General features: G+C 39.2%; 1 protein-coding gene and 1 long non-coding RNA gene across 4 annotated transcripts in view; both read left to right on the top strand.

Annotated features, from left to right (window-relative positions):
* The first annotated feature begins 706 nt into the window (after window positions 1-706).
* On the top strand, window positions 707-7,858 carry LOC112986489 (uncharacterized). Of its 3 annotated transcripts, none has more exons than XR_003260034.2 (4): window positions 707-2,386; window positions 3,051-3,189; window positions 3,465-3,659; window positions 3,764-7,858. It is a non-coding gene; the product is annotated as an uncharacterized LOC112986489 (long non-coding RNA). The 3 variants fall into 3 exon arrangements; XR_010387574.1 differs by having other exon boundaries at window positions 3,037-3,189; XR_003260033.2 differs by having other exon boundaries at window positions 707-3,189.
* Window positions 7,859-15,622: 7,764 nt separating this feature from the next.
* The window catches only part of KIAA1217 (KIAA1217 ortholog), a 354,487-nt gene continuing 352,806 nt past the window's right edge, over window positions 15,623-17,303 (top strand). The window contains exon 1 of the mRNA XM_026105796.2: window positions 15,623-15,720. Within this exon, the coding sequence (XP_025961581.2) occupies window positions 15,657-15,720 (64 nt within the window). The 5' untranslated portion in view covers window positions 15,623-15,656. The remainder of the gene's footprint in view (window positions 15,721-17,303) is intronic.

The raw sequence follows: 17,303 nt of genomic DNA, 5'->3' as shown, positions 1-17,303 counted from the left end.
CTTTGTATTCACCATTTTTTCTTTGAAAATAGATATAGATTCTGAATAGCTACCTTTGTCTACCTACTTTCTCTATTTGAAATAATAATCTCCTGTTTATTGTTTTGTGATGAGTTACTGTGCTGTTATGTCATATGTATATAGGTTTAGCTTTGGGTTTAGGCAATTAGAAGAGGTGAAAAAGTTGGCTTGCCTTTTTCTTACACATTTCTAAGGAAGCCGGGAAATGCTGAGGTGTGGTGGAATGGTGTCTTCAGAGAGTAAGTTCTTTTCTCTTCATTGCAGGTTAGAGCTTGGCAGTGCTGAAGGTTGGTGTCTTACGTAACAGCTGCTGTCTGAGCAGTGGTTGTGCTGGGGCGAGGGAGGTGTTTAGGCTGCTGTTGATAATAATTTGGATTTTGCAAGGTTGCCCTTAATAGACCTGCTGTCTTGTGTTTGACATTTGCCACGACCTCTTGCTGTAAGAAAAAGACAACCATTAATGATTTTAAGTCTCTTCTGTCCTTCAGTTGGTAACAAGGATATCTAGTTCTAGTTCTTGTTCTAACTCTTGGCCATGGTTGAATTTTCTTTTTCTTTTCCTTTTTTTTCTTGATATTCTGTTGCATCTCTATTTTACTTGGGATTTTGCAGGCATCTGGAAAAATTTAGTCATATTCTGAAGAGTCTAAGTACTGACAGTTTTTTTTATGTACAAAAACTTCTAAAAGTAAATTATCTTTAATTGTTTTCTTGATTAATCAGTTAATGTTTGCAGAGGACTTACAGAAGTTAAATTACAAGCACTGAAGAAAGCAATAAGGTGAAAATAGACTATGGGTGGGGAACTGAGGAAGGACAACACAATGAAGCAAGATGCAGAGGGCACGGAGCACGCTAAAAGGGAGGAAATTGAGGAAATAACTGGAAAAGAAAGTGGAATGGAACTAATGTGAGCAGGCAGAATAAAAGGGGAAAAAAGTTCTATTTATTTGGCTCATCACTTGTATCAAACTGTAGTAAGTTAACAATCTGATGGATGAAAGGTTATTTTTACTTACTATTTCTTATGCTGTCCCTGTATTTGGCATTGCTGTTGTGGGGGATATAAGAGGATAGAGAGGATGAGAGGATGAGAGATAGAGAGGATATGTGTTACGAACCATTTGTTTATCTTAATCCAGTTCTGATAACTGATTAATTCATTTTCTGCACTAACTCAGTCCTGGGCTTTTCTGCTATAGTCCCTGTGACTGCTGTTTGTCATGGTATCTCTGCATATTTGCTTCCTGGAAATGGTACCAAAATTGTCAACTTGAGCTTTCAAAGAGCCATTGGGTGGTAACTGCTTTCTATCCTAAATAGCCTTGTGGGAATTTGAATCACTGACCTGGTGGTGAAAACCTTTCCAATCCATTGCAATCATCTGGGCCTCTGGGTCTCCTCCAAAACATCATTTTCCAGCAGGTGTCAGTGATTTTGTAATTATGCAGAAAATAAATTGCTTTTCCTTGAGTGTGTTGTACTGTGGTGCAAAGGAATATTCTCATGTCACACCAGATATCTTAATCCTTCTTACTGAAAAAGGTGATGTCATAGGCCTTCATCCAGTGAAGGCTTGCAGAGATGTTTAATGTTAAGTTTGTCTGTAAGTCTCCATAGATTTGGGTTTATAGATTTGGTTTTGTTAAAGATGACTGGGAACTTGTATATGTAGTTTATATATATAAAACTGTTCCTATTGTGTTTCCCCCCCGCCCCTTTTTTTTGACTCAGTCAAGTAATAGTGCTTCTTCTACCTAATGTAAGTTGGAATTGATTATATTCTTAAATGCTTTGCCTCAGAATTTATTAAATAATAGAACAATAGTTATCTAAGCTGCCACGAAATGAAATAACTCCAAACATGCATATGAAGATTTGAAGAAAATACTTTGGATAATAACCTTATTTGTGCTAATATTCTGGGCAATACCAGCAGAAAAAATAGTGACAGAATGAATTGGGATGGTGCAGTGGTACTGACAAAAATATTCCATAATGATAAGAGTTCAAGCCCTTCTGCCCCCAAAAATATGTTAGGGAAAAAATCACTGTGAGAATTAGAACAAATATATAATTCTCTCTTTGTCTACACTAAATGTAGGTGAACACAGAGGTAGGAAGGAGAAGAAGGTTCTTAAAGAAGCTTCTTATTTGCAGCATCTTGGAAACTTTTATTCCACCTGAGTAATACTAGGGTTTTTTGAAGGGGTATTAACATGATCTGCTGTTCTCTCTTTTACCCCATTTTGGGTGGGGGGAGCAAACCCTCCTCTGGCTCCCCGCTGAAAACCTCAGAAAATGCTTCTTGGAGCCCCTGGAATTTCTCTGAATCGCTTGACAGGGTTTGTTGTGGAGTTTAAAGGTCAGTAAACCTGCAAAATCTTTTAGGCCATAGGTTTGGTGATTTGTTTTTTTTTCCCTTCCATACAGTGTAGCTTTCGTGTTTGGTACCATGTATTTCTTTCCTGTATGTCTCTGCCTTTCTTCTTTAGAGTCCTGTATCTTTTACATTAGGCACCAAACTGTCCCATTTCTAAAGCACAGCTTTTTTTGTTGTTCTTGTTTTTTTTGTTTTTTTGTTTTTTTTAATACAGTATAGACTAAAATCAGTTTGTAGCCCTAACAAGATGCAGGGGCAGCTGTAACTTCTCTACGCCTTCTTTGAGAGGTGAGATGTGAGATGGTGTCCAGGCTGACGCCAGTGGGAGATTTTTTTTCTTCACTTTTACGATAAAATCCTGGCTCTCAAGTGGTGTCTCTTGACTCTGGAAGTTGGGGATTGTTTGTAGGCAATCGGCTAAAAATAATGCCTTCCTAAAGTTTTGTGAAGAATATGTCTACGCAGTGCCTTTCCTCTGGCGAGGCGTGCCAGTACAGCTGCCCTGCAGTTCAGAGTGGGGTTTTTGGCCACTGCGAATGCACAAGATCTTGTTGTATGGAGAAAATTGGGAGTAATGACGTGCGCTTACTAATTCTTACTTAACATCCACGTGACATAATGTGGATGTTGAGGTTGTGTTTTACAGTGTCAGTATTATTGAAATATGGGATTTGATTGTGCTAAGTGAAATAACCCAGTGTCAAAAAAGGCACAAGAACAGCAGGCGTGGGCTTGGAGTGAGGACTGCTAGTGGTATCGCTAACAAGCCTCTGGATTTCTCTGAGGTGAGTTTTAGGGAAGTTCATGCAAGCTTTGTGGCTGTGGGTGAGTACTTAATGAAGAATGCAACTTCAGACCCCACAACCGATCAGACTGTTTTTGTGTGTTGCTAGGTTGCCGTGTACATCTGTGTTGCACAAGCTAACGAAAGTTGGCACTTTCCTTCCTAGCTCATCTATCTGATGCTTAGCATTTTTCATCCTGTTTTCTGGTGACCTTTACCCTTAGCGTGGGTTTTGGTGTTTCTCATGCTTATGCTCATGCTTATTTCCTTTATAAGGGCAGGGCAGGAGGTATCTAGAGAGAGACCTTTTGCGGGTGGAGGCTGCAGGGCTGGAGGTGCCCGGCATCCTGGCTCTGCGCTCAGCGGCAGTAACCGGCGGGGCTGAAGCGAGCAGGCGTGGAGCTCAGCAGCTTGCCGAGCCACTCTCTTCTTCACATGCCACAAGTGAGCAAAGCGTTCTTCTCCTACACTGTGAGTTTGTGCCACTGGTTATTGGACCCCTCAACCCTGGAAGAATCGAACGTTATGTCCAGTTTGGGAGTCCTGGACACCTTCTCCTTTTCTTTCCTCTCCAGGTGTGACGTCAGCGTGATCCCAGCTTGTGTCTGTGTCTGGATACGCAGTTCAGATAGGCCTCTCTAGCGCAAGTCTCAGGAGATGATGTGATCTGCTGCGGAACAAACAAAATATGTATTTATTTACTTATTCTCAATTTGTGATGTGTTCTTAGAATTTCCAAAACCTTGAAGGTTGTGAAATGAGTTCCTGCATGACTAACATTGCTACGTGATTCCTTACTTTCCTTAGAATCCTTGAAACTATGTTGCATAAATCAGAAGTCTTGCTGCATAATTCAGGTATGATGTACAGTATAATATGCAAGACTACTTATAATTACGTACTTACTAACTGTTCCAGAAACTAATGGATTGTGTATCACATCTTGGCCTAGGAATGTTCTTGAAAGTGAAATGTAGCAGTGTTATTTTAATCATTGACATAGCATTTACTAATTTTCAAACTTTCTCCTGAAGTTTTGCACAAAATAAAAAAAAAAAGGTACTCTGCAGATATAGAACCTTCTACAAGCATATCGTAATTCAGCATTATGTGGCTATTGGATAGGGGGATTCCAAAAAACTACAGGGAACTACATGGGAAAAACTACAGGATTCTCTTGGGACCATGTAAAACAGAACATGCGCTGTCAAGATAGTTAAGACTGAATGAATATTGCTTTAATAATGGTGAGTCCTACCTTGGAAACACTGCATTCTGTCTGGCAGAGTCTGAAATCTGTGATTAGGAAAGACTTTCTATCCATTATTGCTATGACTATGTATGGATGCTACTTGGAAATGCTTGTTGGAAAAAGTTTTGTAGAATTAACCATATTCGTCTTGGAATCCTTAAGGATGGATTATATGTATTTGTTACTTAGTCATGGAGTATGTAATTAGCACTTCAGCTAAACATTTATTATGCATCTGGTGAGGAAATGCTTTCCTTTGTAACACTGGTTCTTATAAATCATATTTTAATATGGATAATCCTCTTTTAACACTAATTGGAGTATGGAGCTAATGCTTATTAAACATCTTATTCAGTGTAAAGACTGCTAGGATAGTCACAGTATGCTACTGCAGTATCAGTGGAGCAGAATTGGAGAGAGCGTGAAGGAGTCATGTATAATAGGCATGAATGTAAGATTTTTACTTTGTCCAGTCCTGTTTCTAGCAGTCTTGTATGTGGCGATATAGTCATTGTAAAGATTTAATTGGCTAAGACCTTGCCAGCTTGCATTTGACAACTATGCTGAAATCCTGGCCAAACTTTTCAAGAGCATGCAGCAATCTGCAGTTGGCTGAGAGCAGCGGATATAAATAGATGATATGCTGCTGAATTACAATTGATTATTGAAATTCAGCTAGGGTATAATAGATATCCATATAAAGGCAACATTGTTTCCCTAATATGAGACTTTAAATGAATGCAGTTAATGTTTATCGCAAAATCATGCAATCTCACCCATAGTTTTATGATTTTTGCAAACAAAAATGATTTTTCTGCTCTTAAAGAGAAAAGAAAAAAGTTGTGGTCTGTTATCTGGTTGGTTTCCAGTAGGAACAGTTCATTATTTTATTTGGGGTTAGGCAAAAGCTGGATGAAGACAAGGCATATTTTATATACATAAATTGTTTTTCAAGCATTTTGCTTCATCCTATCCAGTTTTCATTTAGTAGGAATCGTACCAATGAATAGCAGTATCCAGCTGATACTTGCTTTCAAAGTTATTTGCTTTATTCCTCCCAGTAATAAAGAATATTTTAGGCCAGATTGGAACTTTGGGAAAAACGGGAAAATACAAAGTTTTATTCATGGAATCAGCTCTTATTAATCTGTGTTTAATAACTCCATAATAGTATTTTCCAGAGGCTAAAATAGCATTAAGGTCCAATTGCACTACATGTGGCATGTAGGAAGTTGTAGGGCTCGAAGGGACCTTAGGAGGTCTCTAGTCCAACCTTCTGCTCAAAGCAGAGACAGCTACGAGGTCAGACCAGGTTGTTCAGGGTGTCATCCAGCCGGGTCTTGAAAACCTCCAAGGACAAAGACTGCACAGCCTCCCAGGGCAACCTGTGCCACAGCTTGACTGTCCTCATGGTGTAAAAGTTCATGGGTTCTTTCCAACGTGCATGGCCGGTCTGTGCTTCTGTGTTAGATCTTGCCTTCACCTAACTGGGGGTTTTGCAATTTAACTTTAGAAGAAGATGGACAAGTCCCTGACTTAGGTGTTTCAGGTAAGGACTGGGCTGTTTCTTTTGTATACAGAGAAGCTAAGTGCCTCAGAAGGCTTGCTACAATTCCCCCTTCTTGTGGGAGGAGGTGCAGAATTTGGAAATGCTGAGTGTGGAGTTATGTTTAATAATGTGTCTTCATGAAGCTTAGGCATTTGAGGTAATGCCAAGTATTCTAGTGTGTGAGAAGTCCAAAGTGTAGCATTTGTAAGGTATTATGTGAGGCCAAGACCAGGAAGTAGTCCCAAAACTTTGTCACTTTATGTTGTGCAGCCAGGAAAGCCAACAGTTAGCTGTTAGCTTACCTTGGCTCATTTGAAACATGGTACCTGATTATGAATTGTTCAGGTCATTTTAGGTCAAAGAGAAGTGGCTTAGTTGGAAGCACTTGCAGGAGTGCTTTAAGTGTAAATTGTATGTTGTTTCCTTCAAATGGTCTAGCAGTTCTTAGGCAGTAGGTGTCATGTGAGCGGTGATTTAGAGTAATACGACTTCTCAGGTGCTAGTTTGCACCTCCAGCAGTCCAGCTTAGACAATTTAAGCAAGTGTTAGCATGCCAAGTGATGATGCAAAATTGGTGAGTTAGTCCTGCTAAGAATATATCGGGGTTGAGGGTGTAAGCATGCAGATATGTTGATGTTTCTGTTTGGTCTTTTGGCCTGTGCTTCAGTCCACTTGGCTTCCAAGGTTGTCTCCTCCAGTGTCCTCCACTATCCTTGCAAAGAAGTACGCAGCTCGTTCTTTCCTTTCCTAGCAAGACCAGAGGAAAGCATAATTAATGGTGGTAATATCTGCTTTTTCTGTGCGACAACTGTGTTCAGTTCACTTGGTTTGGAAATGGGAAATACCTCAACTAGGTAGGTTTAAACCCTCATCTCCTACTTCCTAGGATGTCAGCCACTAAGTTACAGATGGCCATGTACATGCCTTCTGTTGAAACTCTGCATTGGGATGAACAAATTTCAAGACTCATGGGGTCAGAAAAAACACAATGCTCTTTCTTTTCTCATTTTGGTGACAACAGTGAGAAAAATAGACCAACGAGTGCTTCAGCACTGAGCTACAAGGCTCACTGTCCACCCATCTGCAGTCTCCCAGGCTTTATCTGTGTTGTTATTCAGTTTCTCACTGCTGCAGTTTTCACTAATGATATTAATGGTGGAAACATCAGTTGTCAACGTTTTAATAAGCATCATTAACTATCTCAAAGTAGGTAAATGATGAAGCTGTTGAAAAGCCAGGGGTTGCACACTGCCTCATGTCTGCACTCCTGCTGCCCTAGTGGATGGAGCTCAGTGATGGAAAAGGGCAAAAATTAAGAGGCAGATAAAGCCTAGATGTTGGAGATTCTTCCTTTCAGTGTTTATTTTAATGTTAACAGAGGAGCAGCATGCAATTATTTGATAATAGTTGTACTGCTTTAGTAGTCTAACAGCCTATGACAATTTATTAATTTCTGAGCTTCTTACCACAAACACAATATGACTATCTAAGGGTTTTCAAATTATGCAGCAAACATTACTTCTGTTTTAATTTAAAATGTGTATCTCTTACATATGAGAAATGTTTCTTATGTGTCTACCTGACAAATGTCATTGTTCCTTTCTTGGTTATTTGTAGGTCCAGATTTACTGATAGTTTTTTTTTTTTTTTTGACTAAGTGTAAAATATTTCCATGGGTAGACATTAAGATATTATTACTACTGTACCTTTGTAATTTCTTAATGCAAGTCTTGTAACCTTTTTTTTTATGGGATTCTCTTTATGATGTCTGGCACAGAACTTGGTTTCTGGATCACTCAGTAAAGGCCAGACCTCTGAATGCTTTATATCATTCACAATAAATTAGACCATTCACTAACATCCAGCAAAGCAATGAGTTGTTTTAAATTTCTTTGCCTCTGAAGGAGCAAATCCTGCCCAAATTCACTGTGGTTGCAGGAGGACTTAGCAGAGAAACAGCACACTTCTGCAGTGCTGAGGAGGACGAGATCAAATCGAAGCTGGACCTTGAGATCTATCACATGGGGAAGAGTTTAGCATCTTGTGTCCCTTTAAAGAAAGAATTTATTTAGTAAGAAAACTAAGACTTTAAGTGTGGTCTGCTGCTGCTAAAATCCTCGTGCCACCACAGGAGGGAGCACAGTGAGCTCAGCGTGGCTGGCAGGGACCATTCTCCCCTTGAGCACCGGACGGTGGGGAGACGGCCGGTTCCCACCACATCCCTCAGCAGCTTGGCTCAGGCTGAGTGCGCAAGACAGGATTTGTCCTTTGCAGGACATCTGTAGCTTCACTCTGTTATTTGTGAGGCCTTGTTTCACAGTGCTCTGGGATCAATGCTATTTTATTCATCCAGCAGAATTTGAAAGGTTATGTGTGGCATTGTGTGCAGGGCAAGAACAAGAGGCTCTTTCTTGTGCAGTCCGCCGGCATATCTCAGATTTCTAGAGTTGCTGACAACTTTTAATGAATGATAAAATTTTACTTTTTCTAACTCGTTCTATTTTTATGGTTGACATTTTAAAAATTCCGAACAAATATCTGTAAAGGGCACTGAGTAAGCTGAAGATTATTAAGATACCAGATATGAAGTACAGTAATGTAAATATTTAAAACACTAGCCTCATTTATTCTTTCTCCTCATCAGTGGAATATGCTGGGCAGAAACAATCCTGAATGGAAAAAAATAAATTTTTATGCATTTTTTTTTCTCTAAAAGGCTGGGGAGGGGGACCCTAGTTTTGGAGTTGTTTATCTTCCTGCTTTGATTTCCTATGGAAGATGACTTCAGTGAAGGTACTCATTTATGAAGGAGAATTTTAAGGAATAACAAAGACATAAAATGGATAAGTTGTAATAACTTTATAGCTTATCTGATTGTTGAAAACAGCTCTTTTTTGGCCAGTTTTCTAATTTCAAAGCACCATAGAGAAAAGCAGATGTTTATGTGCTAATATAATAAAATGGTAGCTAATATGTGCCACTTCTGTGTGCATGAGTGTGCGCATGTGATACTTGCACATCTGCCTGGTGTGTAGGGTCCTTCTGCTCATGCCTGAAATGATGCTAAGGGTGCAGAGGTGTATGAAGAACAGCAGTTCGATACCTTCTTATGTCCAAAAATCAAGCCAGTGTGCTTTACTCTTCCATTTGGAGGAATCCATTTCAAGTGGGGAAGTATGTTAAGGGCTACTTTTGTTTACAAAACCACACATTGTTGCTGAAGAGACTTGGAAGGATTTCAGGTATGACTGTTTTCTTTTTTTTGTTATATGAATGACTTCTGATGTTTCTCTTTCTCTGTCTGACTTTGCTTTAGTGCTGCCCTATTTACTTCTACATTTCTCCATCTTACTGTCTTTGTTTGTCCCAGGAAAAGCCCTTGAGTCATTGCCAGGTCAGTTCTCCTGTGTAGGTAGCTTAAGGAGAGCTTTGAATTTTGTTTTGTGGCTGTGGACATCACTTCTGGTTGGCCCATTGATGGGAGGGAATATGAGTTCTTCTCAACTTACATTGTAATATTTAATTAATTTAAGCTATATAGTTTCATGTGCTGTAATTCCTCCCTCAGAAGAGCCTCCTTCGCAGACCTGCCTCTTGTGTATCTGATCGCATTTTTTTGTGACATTCACCCCTTGTGTGAATTCTCATGCCGCTTGGAGAAGGCAAAGAAGGGGAAAAAAATAGACATTTTGCCCTGCCCATTGTGCTAGTGGGGGAGAAATCTTTTCTGGTCCTCAGAAGCTAAAATAAATACCCAAACCAAGATCCTTTTCTAGTGCCCAGAAGAGCAGGGGCCGTTACCTGCGGCACTGGGCAGCGCCTTGGAGAGGCTTCCCATGAGCCCCGGGGCTCCTCTCCCTGCTGGAGTGACCCAAACCCCCGTGTCTCTGAGGGGCTTCCCTGGGGGGGTCATATGGTCCCTTCTGGGAGCCTTACACTGGGTCTAAAAACATGTGCGAACTAATGGGGTAAGAGAGTGAAAAGCAAAACATGTGAAGCATTGCTGAGCGGCAAAAGTACAGGGTGGCTCACGTTTTCTGAGATGTGCAAAGGAGTTTTAAAATTTGGGATTTAATTTTAACTGATAATCTGTTTAACACTGTTAAATTAATGTTTAGTTTTCCTGACTTGTGTGGTTCATTTCATTCTTTGCTTTCATCTCATTTAGGAACACATACTGGCACTGCCTTGGCAGAGAGAAAGTAGCTTTATGAAAAGAAGCTGAATTTCACTTTTCTTAAAAACAAAACTTCAAAATATGTTAATGTTTTCAATGCAAAATTCCTAGTAATTTTTGAATAGCCATATTTCTATCTTTTTGCATTTTCTTGATATGCCCCAAAATCTTGAGCACACATCAGTGTCCAAATTTTCTTATTTAAAATTAATCTTCTGTTTTTCCTATCTGTATATTTATTTCCCCTGTCAAGGAGTTATATGATATAAGCAGCTATGAGATTATTGGGATCTCCGTTTCCTACCAAAAGACTGGTGTGTTAATCATATGGGAGAAAAATAGTAATTTGATAAATATTTGGGGAGGAAAGCTTCTAGATTCCAAGTACATCAGAAGGTGAGTGTTTTTGAGGGGAATTGGTTATGCAGTAAGAGGGTAATAGGAAATGTATAGAATAATCCGAAGAACATGGCCATCTTTTTTTAATTTGACTAATTCAATTTTAAAAATTCCAAAGGAGATCCATACTACAGGATTCTAAGTGTTGTTTTGAGGTTTTTAGTAGTTTGAGTTGTGAAGCTCTAGCTCTAAGAGCCATGTCATATGAGAATTTTCATTTTTATTTAAGAAATATTTTTTTCCAATGGGAAAGCATTCAAAATATGAATCATGTATTTAGTGAATGCCCCAGCCATTAGAACATGAAAAGGACCTAAGATTATATTTAAAAAAACAATAATTTTCCCAACCAAACAATTTCAGGTAAGGAGGTAATTTTTGATTTTTCAGTACTTGGGATTTGTGATATTCACTGTTCCTCACATAAAAGGTTGTATGAGTAGCATCAATTAATAATGCAGGTTGGTGACTGTCTCTTACAGTTTTACTTTAAATGTTATGAGAGTTGTCATCTATTCAGTTTGGGATTCAATTAAATCTATGAACTAATTAAAAAAAATAGAAGAACTGCAGACAGAAGATAAGATGGGGAGTGCATCATTTTCTTGTTATGCAATATTTGGGAAGTAAGCTGAGCTGCTTCAATAAATGTCCTTGAATCTTCACATAGTATTGTGTTACTCTGAAAATTTATTAGGGATGTAAGTGAAATGTGTTGCTCCCTGAAGATTTTAACACAAGTGCTTCACCAGAAGAATAATTTTTAAACCTAGCAGAGGTATTCTGAACTACTGTATATTTCTTTTTTTCAGGACCTTTATTTAAAAAGACAGTTTGTAAGAAATTCCCCAAATGAGGCCAATAAGTGCTGGCAGCCGAGTTCATAGTCCTTCACTCTGATATTTCATTTTTATGCTTTTTCTCTCTAACTTCAGAAGCGCTCTCTGCGCAAAGAAAGTCTGTGTTAGTTTATAAATGGAGAGGAGTAAGATATATCTATATATAGCTATGTGGATACATGTATACATTTGTGTTGCAATACAAAATCAAAGCATATTGACCCTTTATCTAGGGATTTCTTTTGGATTAACAGTATTGTATGCTCTTATTCACACACAGAACATAGTTATCAAACATAACGAGCAAATATTTTGAAGGTGCAAAAACTTTTTTTTAGCAACTAGGTTAACCATAACGAGGCTATAAGAAAGATTTAACCTCCCCTCTTGGTTCGGTGTACATTAATTTCCTTATATAGCCTCCCTCAAGAGTCCTCTGCCTGAAACACCTTCCCAGCCTCCGAGTAACCATTTCTTCGCTGTTGCAGATAATGTGGAATTTTGGTGAGGTCACCTTGGGGGTGGATGAAGATCCCTAAATTCACTTTCTTGCTTGTATCCTATTTGACCTCCTGCCATTTGAGATTAAAGGGTGCCCTGTAAATCTCACTGTGTGACAGTAGAAAGCTGTTGATTTCATGTAATGCATAACATCTCTGCTTTTAAGTCAAAACCGAGTTGATGTTTATTGCTTTGTGCGTCTCATATTTAAAATGAAGGATAGTTATCTGTAGTGGCATACTAAAACTTTTTTTTTCCCCCTCTCCTTCAGAAACGCTTTTCCCCTGGAGTATTCAGGGGCAGCAGCAGTATACGACAGTTGCTTGGTTGTCTTCAGAGAATATGGTTTCTATCCTGGCTCTGCTTTTTCACTGAACTTTTGTCTTCCTAAAATGAACGCTTTATGATTAAGAACACTTGGTCACATCTGGCACTTTTCGAAAATGGTTGCTTTTCCAAGAATAGCACGCAAACATGAAATCAGAATCACAAACAGATGTTTGCTAATGTGGCCATAGATAACCTTTCAGCTTCATGGTTAATTTTCATAAATAACCATCTGTAAAGAATGCAGATTAATAGAGAACAGAGATAATCTCTATCAGTGTTAATATGCTAACTTTACAGGAAAAGGGTATTGCTGATACTGCACTTGTTACTATATAATAACATTTCCTTATTGTATAAAATTGTCAGTTGCTGTTTCCAAAAAAATGACATTTCCTTGTTTTCCATTATGTTTTTTTTAATAACAACCTGAAAATACTTTCTTTGAACACAAGAAGACTGCCTAGGTCAACAAGTTTGTCAATTATGGCTTAATTCTTTAACAACTATTGTTTCCTTTCCATCCCAGCTATAAATTATTTCTCAAAATACTGTGACATAGAGTGAATTTCTAGCTTCTCCTCCTTCTTTGTCTCTGCGTCTTCAGTAAGCTGTGTGATGCTTGCAATGGGGCTGTTAAAAGCAGAGTATTGGCTCACTTTACCGTTGGCCTTGAAGAAGCCCAATATAGAAAATACTTGTTTATACGGCAGGACAGTATATTTGTTTTTCCCCTTATATCATTCCCTCTTTAAATGATAGTTAGTTTTGGATAGGTCAGTGTGTAGATATAACTGACAACACTTTTCATTCACTGAAATAAAGTCTGCCCCCATTACTGCAATGTGGGGCAGAAAGTTTTCTGCTACACTGTGCACTGCCTGTGCTCTTACCAAAGTGGCCTTGTCACTGTAGAACCTTAATAATTGGCAAAACATAGCTAAACGCTATCATAAGGATGGCACAACGTGGGACAATGTCATAAGTTTCCCTTAAACAACAATTTCTATGGTTTTTGGATGCATCGTATGAGATGACTACCATCCACTTTCTCCTGCAGTGCTGCCTGCTTCCAGCGTCTTTAGTACCGTAGTGTTTTGGAAGGTGTTGGTAGTGAAACTCAGAATGGGGACAAGTACATGTGAATTTGAAAAGTAAGTGTTAGCAGAAGAAAGGTATGAGAGGGATTTGAATTACCCCATCCACTTGCCTTAGGGATGAACTGTATAATGGAGAGACGTGAACTGTGGAGGGGCGAAGCTGGCTCCTCTGGGTTGCTGCCAGCGCTGAGCAAACACCCTTCGTCAACAGCAGAGAACTGCTGTGTTCACCCATGTGTCTACGTGATTAAACAGGGCTGGTCAGGAGCTGGACAGGTAGAGAAGTGTGAGTAGAGATACAAGGTTATCTCTACTCCAAAATGAGGTTATTTGAGAAAACAACAAACCCATAAAAACTATTTCCTAGATTTAAAACTTCCAAATGTCCCTTACTGTGATTATTGACCTTCTTCAAAAACATCTACAAGAGGAGAAAAACTAGAACTCAGTATCTAAATTTGTAGATGATGTGAAATAACTGTTTAGAGAAGTACCACAGAGCTGAGAATTCCTTAGAGCATTGCTCACAGTGTGGTTGAAACACCTTCAAAGAGAAGCGAACAATTAAAAATAAGTTCAGCTAGAATAGCCTTGCAGGCATTATGGAAGGGGTGGGTAGAGGTTTATGTGTTAACAAACTAACCCCAGCTAGGATATTATGTTACATCTCCTGTTCTTTCCTCTTCTCCCTTGGTAATGTGCAAATGGAAAATAAAATTTACAATTATTGCTGATTAGATATTATAAGTTCTCAACAAAGCATGTTTGTGTTCTGTATGCAATTATTACAGAGTTGCTGGGCACAGTTTTGTCGCTGAATTTGAGTTATCTTTTGTGCTTGAGCAATTTAGCCTCTTCTCTTCTGTATAAAGAATGAACTGTATTCTCAAACTGTAGCAATATTTAAATAAAGACTATTTTTCTGGGATTTTACCAGTAAATCTCTTCAAACCTCATAGTGAAAATTAACCTAATTTCTTCAAATATAGCCTATACAAAAGATTTTGATTATGTCAATTGTTATGATTATATAGACTGCATTCTGGTTTAAGTAAGCAACGCTGCCATTCTCAATTAGGAAGAAGCAAAACCAGCAGTCCTTTCTGGCTCCCATTCGTCCTTCTGGCTCATTTACCTGTATGCCTTCAAGCACATCAACTCTCTAAATCCTAGACGAGAATCAGTCTTTCTCATCAGCAGATTGTCTGGGCTCGTTCTGAAAAATGCCATTAATGCACCTGGGTTCAGATGTTAGCGGCAATGAACACGTGTCTTCCAAGCACTGTTCCCTATCGCTGGGAAACGGGAACAAGGAGTGCTGCTGAAGGAGACACTCAGGTCCTAGATTTTGCTTTCTCTTTGAGTACTTCGAGGCACACTAATGCTCATCACTGGTGATTCCCTACTGTTCAACAGTGCACTCAAAAATATTTTTATTTTAAGTTTTAAAGAGAGGGTACATGGTGATGTTGAAAGTTTTGTGGGTTGGTAACAGTCTATTGGCCTTAAGTTTGGGAAATGACACTTTAACCACTGTCGGATGTAAATTGAAGTGAAAATTGCATGATTATAATTCAGAGTTCCAGTAGACCCAAAAGAATTGTTTGGTATGCTTTTGACAATGCTCATTGTTTTGAGGCGTAACAGACTTGAACCTAAATTGCACTGTGGTAATTTCTAAACTCATGCTGTTACTCTCAAATCGTTGAAAACATGCTAGCATCCTCTTTGGCCTTCTTGTATTAGATAAGAACTTTTATTTGAAATGACTAAAAGTAACGTACAACTAGGTGGAGTTTGGAAATGGGTATTGCCAAAATAAAGCTGAAAAATATTATAGATGTGAGGTATCTCTCACAAAATCATTACAAATGCATGAAGCTTGCAATTAGTTCAGGCGTATATGTGAACTCTGCCTGGTGACAAAATATTGAAGGGCAGCTGATGCTTTAAAAATCCCATCGTCTTTGCTAACAAGTACTGGAAGGCTTTGATTATATTGTATGACTTGCAGGGCATCACTATGGGGTTAGAAATGTTTGGTTTTGAGATTACTGCAATATTTTCTGGTGTGTATAACTGTTAAATTGCTCATACTTCCAGCTTTAATTGCATTTTAACAAACAATTTTTTCATTAGTCAACCTTGATTATATGTTGTTTGCAGTGTTTAAAACTGTGGCAATGCTGCAGCTGTCTGTGGAATGCCGTTAAGTGCCGGTTTCAAAAGGGGCTTCGGCACGTTGACTGTAAACTCACTTTTTCCTGTTTTAGGTTTCCCGAAGTTGCGGCTTGCCAGCAGCTGCTGTGCTGTGATGCCCCGGCATGCTGCATGGCAGAGCTTCCCGGCCACCCCGCTGGAGCGTGGCGCTGCCCTGTAGGGACCTGGGTAAGTGCAAAACCTTCACATTGATATGAAGAAAACACTGCCTGCCCAAATCTTCTATGGGCTAGTTTTGTGTTTGTGTGGCCTTCTAGGGAGCTGTGACCAACCTGATAACACGCACTGGTTTCACCAGCCCCTTCTCATGTGTGCCTGTGTGTTTTATTACGCTCTTCTGGTTTTGTGTATACTGGAAGAAAGTGTGCTGGATGGTGATGGTTGTGTGTGCATTTTCTTTTATTTGTAATGCGCTTGGGAGATAAATTCCTATGGAGAGTTAGCTGTGTGTTGGGTGAATGGAGAGGACATAGTATGGGTTGGAGATGTTCACTAGGATGGTGAGGTATCTTTTTTTAATATGAAGGGTAAACATTGAGGTGGGAGAAGGTGGTTCAGAGGACATGCATCTTGAACATGCTCTTTCTCCTCTCTTTTAAAAATAACATAATGTAAATTTCTGGAAAATCGTTACCTTCTCCGTTGTGAACAATGCTGATGCACTTCACACATTGTGATGTCCAGTCTCATCTGCTCCGTATTGCTAAGATTTGTTAGGTCATGCTACCTGTTTTGGAATAATTAATCTCTATGTGGAATCAGCTGAATCATTTCCCGCTTGTAAAACAAAGATGTAGTGGGTAGTTGTGACCTGCTGTTTGACCCTCTAAGAAAGACATTTGGCTGTTTGCAGTGTCCATGCGACTGGGGCATTCTTTGGTTTTTATCAAAGTATAGATCAGTATGTCTGCTAGGGAGTCTTGCTGAGCTGCAGCAAACACTACTTATGATGCTAGTCTTTGTGAATAAATCTAGATAATATTTATGTGTCTGTGGATGTGGGTCTGTGGATAGTTATCAGCTGTTAGAATTGTGGACATTTGGACCTGGATTCTTATCTTATTAGTACTGGCAAGAAGTCCCTTGGTTCTAAGGGGGAGTCTTTAGGACTTAATACAGCTGGATCATATTTTGGAGAGGAGGACAGTTAAAGTACTGATAGGCTTCTGATTGTTTGCTTTAGTTGTATGTATAGGCAGAAAGGAGAGCCATAAATGAAGCTAGGAAATGTTATCTTTTATTTTTGTACAGCAAAGAACATAGTTTGAGAGTTTGCTTGCATAGAGTGGAGTCTGAATAAGCTGGGCTGAGATGAGAAGAAATTATCCTGTTTTATGTAGGTAGCATAGTCAGATACTGGGAATGTTCTCCATATCTTTAGTTTAGGAAACTCACAAATTACTGATGGGCTGTTGCCGTTTGGATTTAATTGAGTCTCTGACATGAATGCATTTTGATTCTCTAAGTTCCCTGAGGCCAAATATTTGCATTTCTGGACTGCTATCCATTTTAGTTGCTTAAGCAAGTACCAGCTCAATTATGCCATGGTTGACAGCCATTGTCAGGGTCTGACTTAATGGGGAGGATGCTGGTGATTTGGAAGAATAATCTGATTCTCAGGAAATGATCTTTCAAAGTCATGCTGGTTGCCCAGCCTTGAACTTTTCTTTTCTGGGAGAAGATGATGGAGAAGGAGTGGCTTTCCTATCCCCGAGGCCCTGGGGTTCAGGTGGCAGTCTGTGTGTCACGTC

The sequence above is a fragment of the Dromaius novaehollandiae genome, chromosome 2 (genome assembly GCF_036370855.1).
Source record: "Dromaius novaehollandiae isolate bDroNov1 chromosome 2, bDroNov1.hap1, whole genome shotgun sequence".
NCBI lineage: Eukaryota > Metazoa > Chordata > Aves > Casuariiformes > Dromaiidae > Dromaius > Dromaius novaehollandiae.
This window is presented reverse-complemented; position numbering and strand designations above follow the sequence as displayed.